The sequence below is a fragment of the Branchiostoma belcheri genome, unplaced genomic scaffold (assembly GCF_001625305.1).
Source record: "Branchiostoma belcheri isolate BF01 breed outbred unplaced genomic scaffold, Haploidv18h27 scaffold92, whole genome shotgun sequence".
Classification (NCBI taxonomy): Eukaryota; Metazoa; Chordata; class Leptocardii; order Amphioxiformes; family Branchiostomatidae; genus Branchiostoma; species Branchiostoma belcheri.
Genome location: NW_017804598.1, coordinates 1,109,553 through 1,118,265, shown reverse-complemented (window position 1 = coordinate 1,118,265; position 8,713 = coordinate 1,109,553). Strand labels below are relative to the sequence as shown.

Here is an 8,713-nt window from a genome sequence, read left to right as displayed (position 1 = left end):
GTGTCACTTCAGCGCTGCGTGTCTTGAGGCGACGCTTCTAAGACTACAAAGGAGACATGTTCCTTGCACTACAGATAAACATATCTACGATGTAAACATGGCAATTACGTATTCACAAAAAAATGCGATACATGACAAGTTTATTTCTATTCACTTGAATTTAAGTTAGTTGGTATTATTTCCCATGGATCTACTAGTATTATATTTATCATATTTTGGAGAGCGCATTAGCGATGTCTACATTTATAATATGCTCCCACAGGGAAAAGGTATAGCCATAGGGAAGATATATATGTTTCATTAAACACATTTTACGCCTGATAGATTATATAAACTTAAATCCAGACAAAGGAACCCTATGAACGATATATCACATTACCCAGGCCATTCTCCCAGTACGGCAGCACAGTTAATTGTGCGCTCGTGTCCACAGGATGTTTTGACACGTATCAATTACCTGCGGTTTTCTACTACAGGGGCGCCCGGCTACCGGAACTCGGCAGTTTCGAGGCTTTGTCAAACTTTTTACCAGAAGAAAAATATAAAGAACATATAAAGAGCAAAGGGAAAGAATCATATTGGCCTCTGAAGATTTATAAATAATTTCTGTCCAGAGTATATAGGACCTTTCAGCAGATAATAAAACTGCCATTTATGCCTGGAAGTTAGCACATCATAAACATTTATGTGGCTGCCGTATAGGTCATGTATAAACTTTGATTTGTATTTTATGCCGATTGCTGCTTTTCTCTGGTTGCCGGGGAATAAATTCAAGGAAATGCCCAATAAATGTAGAATGAGGTCAATTCGTGAAGTTTGGTTATTGTGTTAAAAGCGTTAAAATTGCTGAAGTTTTAGCTGGAAATCACTCAAAACAGAATGGTAAGATTAGACACCACAGGGTCGACAAGGCCACAGAGAATTAGGCTCGGGACCGGTCGCACCTCACCAACACCTGATATGACCTGTTATCAAAATCCAGATAAGGATCTTTCGCGGATTACGTGGATTAAATGGAGATTACGGACTCCCTGACAAAACTATTTGCTTCTGCAAGATTTGTAAGGGAAAACCGTTGTAAAGAAGTCGTATTTCATGGGTATATGGTTACCATCGCTGTTTATATGCCCTTGAATCACGTCTGGAGTTCTAGGCTACTGGATAGATCTACCAACAAAGCACAAACGAATTATATTCGGATGAAGTTTCAAGGTTTCTACTGGACAATATATCAGGGTGGTATTCATGACCTCTGCCACAGAGGGTCGCTATTCTGTACCAGTAAAGTATGATATCCAATAGCCTCCTGTGCAGGCCCCGCGGCGGTGGGGAAGATTTTTTAACGCGTTATTTTAATATAGCCGGCCATCCTACATAGCCGACGTGGGCGGAAAGCAACCTTCTCTCGGCGGCTATGTAGGATGGCCGGCTATATTAATAAAATAACGCGTTAAAAACTCTTCCCCACCGCCGCGGGGCCTGCACATGAGGCTAGATATCCAACAAGAGTTCCACGACCTTTTACCTTCGCCAGATGATGTTAACATTTCCGACTAATTGTAAATGCTCATCAATTGTAAATGCTATTCTAGCTTTTCGTCACATACAAATGAGGTTCTTATTTGAATAAGTTATGTTTAATTCAGTGTTCACCTTCAATCAAGAACGTTTTGATAACCCTAAATCAAGGACGTTTTTATAAGCTCCTTGCTTCAATTAACTTCCAAATACGGTAAGTCATTTCAGCGTTTCTTAATTAAGACGACAGCGGGAGGAAACGACGAACACAACTAAAATGGCACTGCAGAACAGTTTTCTGCCAGAAAGCTACTCGGAAGTTGGAACGTCACAGATGCACCGCCTTGCGGTTCAAACCTGCATTACTCTACCAACACAGTTCGTTCCTCTGTTTGCAGGTGTGGAAAGATTGTGTGCTTTGTAATTGATTTACTGATCGCGTGAGTATCAATGAATAGAATGTTATCTTAACACAACACAGGTAGCTATTGGGGGACTTGTTACTGGTGTAGTTAACACAAGGGAAATGTCCTTTTAGTATTTTTACGGCTCCCCTTTTACGTACACTAATAGTCGGACTGGACAACTTTCAAGCGCCATTTTGGAGATGTAACGTTATACAGAGGAGTCATAATCCAGAGTTGCCTCTTTGGTAGCAGCCCCTCAAGAAACGTCCGAACAATTTAAATCAAATAGTGTACATTAACTAACCTCCAGACTTATACAACAGCCGAGTCTTTCTCGCGAATATTTTAAGAAGACTGATGTTACTCGTAGTTGTCCAGAGACCAAAGACTCTCTCGTCTCAACTGCACTACGCTCTTCCTTCTCTGTCCAATGGAAGGCCTCCTCATGGGGTTCGGTTCTTGCTCTGATGCGAGTCCCAACCACGCCCGCATCCCTCCTCCGTCTTTCCCGGCCCGCACTAGTGCATCAGACCGCAAGGTGGCCGCTCTCAGCCTGGTGTTGAGGTCAGGTTCCGGCCATAACGGAGCCTGGTCGGGCGGCCTGTACGTGTACAGCACGCCGTTTTGGAGCAGCCGTGTCATCATGTCAGACGTGTATCCGTTACCGGGAAACATTTCCACAGGCCCCTCTCCGGGCCAGGTGCGACATCTTGTCTTTGCCTCAGCCACGGGCAATACAGACGGTTTCTGATCTACATACGCCGCGATGGGGACGCTTTCGTCTCCTTCATCACTCTCATCATTGGCATTACCCTCAGGTTCTTCTATGACTGTATGCAGAGGTGTCTGGTCCGTCTTGGGAGGTGCTTCCTTCAACATCGGTGTACTCTTGTACGATTTGTTCCTTCCAACGTTCTCGTGAGCAGAGGTGATGTCATGATCAGACGTGATTTTGGTGATGAAGACTTGTGAGTCCAGTTTCCCTACCCGCGGAAAAGACGTGGGGTCAATCCGCGGACTGCGACTATCAGGCGGTTGTTCAGATTCAGATTCTACCCATCTCTTCAGCACTGGCAGAGACCCGTCTTCCTTCAGGGGTTTCTGTTCTTCTGTAGGGTCTTTTGGCTCTGGCTTACGTCGCGATTTGCCACCTACTACGTGTACGGTAGGAAGTTTTGTTTCCGTATGGTCGTCATGCCTTGATGCACCGCTTTCGCCTGAGAGCGGCAAATGTGGAAAGTGAACAAACTTTTGACGCCTCCTAGACTTCCCCCTTTCTCCCGTTGTTGTTATTTTTGACAGGCTTGTCCGTAACAGAGCCATTGCTTTACGCATGTCCTTCCTGAAGGTTCTTCTCTCTCGACGGATGGTCTGTAACGTTTTCTCGTATTCCTTCTTGACGATGTTGTTTTGCTGTTGGTAGACGCGTTGTCTCTTTTCTGTGGCGACGCGTTCCGTCCAGGATGGTGGGTAAGATTGGTGATCGGTGGAGCCCTCTTCCTCGGTTCGGCTGGCCACTCGGCGTTTTTCTCGGCGCCGACGACTAAGGTTTTTCTTCACAGTCGACATGTCTGTTTTTGTGCATGAGCCACAGTCAGTTGCTAGTATGACAAGTACTTTGTAAACATCTCGTAGTTTCAACAAAGACCAAAGCCCTCCGGGCTACCTTGGTGACGAGTTGTCACTGTTGTCAGAAGTTCTATGTAAACATCTACCTGTGTTTGCAAATACCAAAGAGAAAATGTGAACTTGTGAATTGTGATGACTGCAGCAGCAAATGTATTATTACAGGGTCGTCTCAGCTGGCGAGCTGACTTATGCAGTCAACCTTGCCTCTGTGTTTGGTCGTCAACAAACCAAATGTGGAGATAGCTACATTTAGTGGCTACAATGGATACAATGATTTAGTTACTTCTATTGTCTTCCGTTATCATATAACGTACATAACAAAGTTATATGGTGTTGAGCGCAGCAGTGATTTTAGAAGATTGTACGCACACATCGTATCTGTGGACGTTCTTACTGCGACGAGCGCCTTCGTAAACGATTAAGTTCCAATAGGATCACTTTGGCTCGGTCACTTGTTGTCACGTCAACATGTGAAAAATCACGATGGCAAAACAGGAAAGCCTGAGCATTCTACCAATGTAGTGTCATTAAAACTCCACACTCCATGCTGCCTTAACATCGTAAAAGAAAACCCTGCTCACCTTCAATTTACAACTCTTGATGCAAAGAACTGACGAGGAAGTTACTCGTAGATACAGCTCGGGAAACTTACAAGAGAGACACGCGCTTCCAAGAAGCACACCGTGGGGGTTAAATATGCCACATAGATAACAGCCAACAAGATCTGTTGCCCGAGGTTTCCATTGGTATCGAAGGCCCAGGTCATCTGAACGTAGAGCCGGGGGCTTAGGGTTGCTTTTTTATATCCGTTACCCAGGTGCGCCTTTTATCCGGGTAATTAGCTTTTAACCCACACCTCACCAGGAGGCAAGGTATCTGATACTACCGTAACTGTACACATCCATTGTACGGGCTTAAATGAAATTATTTCCCCTGAATAAGTAAACAACTTTCCCGAACAGTGAACATGACCGGAGAAGTGGCTACTGTAGATGAGAGTGTGACGTAGGCAGCCACTAGATGCCGCTCTTTCAGGTCATTTCTCGGAGCAACTTTATTTGGATCGCTATTAGCAAAACAAACAAGATTAGTGCTAGATAAACCACAGAAACTGGGGGAGGGATAAGAGCCGGTATAATAATCAACAAAGGAGGCGGCCGAATACGTTATTAATGATGTGGTGGATACAGGAGAACATTTATAGCCAAGTAGATGATGTTGTAACCGTATAACGTTTCTCTGCATCAACAGAACTAGACAGGAGTAACCGGATTGACAAAACTTTTAATCATTTTAATAGGATTTGTCTTGTCTGCCTCTCCCTCCTAAGAAACAAAGTTTTAAACAATCCATACTTAGGAGTTAGGTATTGCCAGCGAGTGTTGGGTGCTGAAGTCCAGTGTTGCTTAACTACCACGCCAAATTTACAAGAACTCTATGATCATGACATAATTAATCAACAAAACACCACTTGACTACTCTCGAAAGCACAGTCTCTCTTATGTTGGAGGCTTGCCACCAACATGGCTACCCACACACTTGACTGATCATCGAATGACAAATTGTTCCATACAGAATGCTGCTCACTATCTACAAAATGTATAGCATTTTTCTCTGTTTGCAAATTAGGTCTTTATTGACAAAAAAATGACCAAGCCAAAACCAAAAATCACCTTCTGACAAGGGCAAATATAATGTCAAATATATGGTCCGCATAAATGTACATCACACACCACTGTTGTAAAAGGCAATTTGTTTGCACATGGATTTATTTAAAACAGTTCACTAGTCATCATAAGGACCCTGATAAGTGTGACTACTATCTCTTACAAGGATACTTTTAACAGAAAATAAAATGTATAATTAACCTTCAGCATCCTACATACCTTAAATTTGGTACTGATCCACACTTGATTCAGCATGCTAAAGGTTATTATAAGTTTCCTACATGGATAAAGTTTATAATATGTTAACCATAAAAGACAAAGCAATTATTATCTTTTGTCAATATTGTTTTCAAAATGGTCCATCTTTGTGCTAGAGTTGTACATGTCATATGAATCTAATTATTTTCCAATTATTATTTTCTAATTATGAATTTCTTCTCATAACTAAAAATACTGTAATTCACTTTGTCTTCATGTTCACGTTCTGAGGAAAATGAACATGTTTACGGAACCAAATTTTCACAGTGGCAGGGAAGGGGGAGTGAGGTGAAAGACAAATGATATGATAAAGGTAATGATAGTAATGATAAATAAAGTTCATAGTACAGAAGTGACTGTGAAAACTGTGAACATAAAATTACTGTGAAAAATATCAGATATACACTAGGTGATAGTTCGTGTCATGTGGCCCAGGAGTCAGCCATGACAGCCAGACATCTGTCACACGGTGTAGTCGGGGATTCAGCCACGTACTTCCGACAGCGTTCACACTTCTGATGGGAGGCTGGAGAAACGTGGAGGGTGAAGGTGGCCAACTCCTTGCTGCCATCTGGAAGGACAAGAAGTTCCCCTTATTTTTTTAAAAGATTCAAGAGGTATGATACAGTTCGATAGTATGTATCAATTTACTGAAATGTCAGCCTCAACAACTACGCTATATGTGGTATACCATAGCATCATTTTCAAAGAATACAGCAGATTTGACAACTACACTACAGGAAAAAGGGGTGTGGAATACAAATAATTTTTTTCTATCCATCAGGAAAGCAAACCTACCTGGACCTGACATTACACACTCATGTTGTGAGACTTTAGACAGAGTCTGTTTAGTCCCGGATATTGGACTGTTCTCTGGATGGTCCTCTGGGTGCAAAGAGACGAAAGATGACATCATCATCTCACACAGATCAGAGGTACATGACGTTTCCTCAGACTGCAGCACCTGAAGGAACAACACACGGATCTCAAGTTGTTTAAAAAATGTAGAGGTGGTCCAATGGCCTTTCTAAGGCCATAGGGGCAGTGGGTTGTTGATCCACTGCATCAAGAACACAGTATTGGAAGGTGGAGTCCATCCCTCTCCTATCACCACCTTTTACCTCCCCACCAGAAGGTACTCCCCATTTTACACCTGGTGGAGTAAAAAGGAAAGTTGTGTAAAGTGTCTTTCCCAAGGAAATGATGTCTAGCCAGGAATGTAAGGAATCGAACCTGCAACCTCATGATCTCGAGTTTGGTTGCCTTTCGGCCCTTCAAAGCCAGTTTTAACAGAACTGCTCGTACAAATCTTACACGATAAATCTATTTGTCCTTTGCGTTACCTCTTCCAAAGTTTCTGACCAGAAATGCAATGGTAGTTCAAAAACAAGCTGCTTGGCTTGTGCAAGCCTATACCACTTTCTCCTGACCTGGAAATTCCCTGTTGAACAAGAACAATTTTCATCCAATCCATCCATTGAATGTTTACATTGAAACTGTGTTTTATTTTCAATCTTTGAGTACATGTGTCATACGTTAGTATGTGAGCACCAACCCCACTTACATTTAGCATGTCATAGACTGTACTTGATGCAAAAATGGCCACATCATACAGCCTGGGGTTTGCTGACTCTATCTGCCTGTTGAAGGCATCTCTCACATCCTCAGCCACTCTCCACAGGGGCTCAAGGTCAGGTCTGTGCCAGCCTGGGTCAGTCTCAAACCAGCCTGACTTGAACACACTCTGAACTTCTGATGGTGGAGGAAGACAAACCTGGTTTAGCAAAGACTGTATAAAACTAAAAACTTTAAGGTAACAGTTGCAGAGCAAATGTATGGTGTTTACCTTCACATAGTCTAGTCTAACAAATTACAGCTCTGTTTATTCTTACTCAACACATTCATTATATACATGTACATGGTGACCAGTCCTTCCAACTCTGTCCTGCCACTTGCTACATAATGTAATTCCAACACCTCTGCTACAGCACTAGTTACCACCTGGTCAAGTTCATTGACCTTTGTTTGGAAAAAAACAACCTCCATGGAATGGAGTATGAAATAAGGTTGTAATTAGCATTATCTATTTTAATTGATGGTCTTATCTACTCAAATTTCATTTGTTGTAATATGCAGGCAGGCTTCATTTTAACATTTCATCAATTATACAGATCGCCATATTTACATAATTTATGCATAGTGTGGAACACACCTGATACAGGTGAGGTAGAATGGACACATACCTTCCCCCAGACAGGTGTGGTGCAGGTAGATCTCCTCGGCTAGGTGAGGCAGGACAGGTGCCAGAGTCTTGGTCAGCACGTCCAGGATGTGGAACTGGACAGTCTGGCAGCCACGCCTGCCCAGCGAGGTCTGGTCATCACAGTACAACCTGAAGTGGAGGAACCAATGATAACAATGGAGGATAAACTGAAATGAATCTGAATGAGTGTGATGAAAGCAGGTTTTGTAAGAATGCAAAAGAAAAGCAGATCTAACATATTTAAAGGCCATAGGATGGAGTCCCTATTCTCTATACTTAAGGACCATCCCTTTCCCTAGTACTGAAGGACCATCCCTTTCCCTAGTACTGAAGAACCATCCCTTTCCCTGGTACTGAAGAACCATCCCTTTCCCTGGTACTGAAGAACCATCTCTTTCCCTAGTACTGAAGAACCATCCCTTTCCCTGGTACTGAAGAACCATCCCTTTCCGTAGTACTGAAAAACCATCCATTTCCTTAGTACTGAAGAACCATCCCTTTCCTTAGTACTGAAGAACCATCACTTCTCCTAGTAATGAAGAGCCATCCCTTTCCTTAGTACTGAAGAACCATCCCTTTCCTTAGTACTGAAGAACCTTCCCTTTCCCTAGTACTGAAGAACCATCCCTTTCCCTAGTACTGAAGAACCATCCCTTTCCTTAGTACTGAAGAACCTTCCCTTTCCCTGGTACTGAAGAACCATCACTTCTCCTAGTAATGAAGAGCCATCCCTTTCCTTAGTACTGAAGAACCATCCCTTTCCTTAGTACTGAAGAACCATCCTTTCCTTAGTACTGAAGAACCATCCCTTTCCCTGGTACTGAAGAACCTTCCCTTTCCCTGGTACTGAAGAACCATCACTTCTCCTAGTAATGAAGAGCCATCCCTTTCCTTAGTACTGAAGAACCTTCCCTTTCCCTAGTACTGAAGAACCATCACTTCTCTTAGTAGTGAAGAACCATCCCTTTCCT

General features: G+C 42.8%; 1 protein-coding gene across 1 annotated transcript in view; it reads right to left on the bottom strand.

The window, feature by feature from the left end:
* Positions 1-4,802: 4,802 nt before the first annotated feature.
* Positions 4,803-8,713, bottom strand: part of LOC109488198 (isoleucine--tRNA ligase, mitochondrial-like) — a 27,234-nt gene continuing 23,323 nt past the window's right edge. Inside the window, exons 23-25 of the mRNA XM_019792379.1 lie at positions 7,044-7,228; positions 6,278-6,443; positions 4,803-6,050 (exon numbers count right to left, since the gene is read on the bottom strand). Coding sequence (XP_019647938.1) covers positions 5,902-6,050; positions 6,278-6,443; positions 7,044-7,228 — 500 coding nt within the window. The 3' untranslated portion in view covers positions 4,803-5,901. The remainder of the gene's footprint in view (positions 6,051-6,277; positions 6,444-7,043; positions 7,229-8,713) is intronic.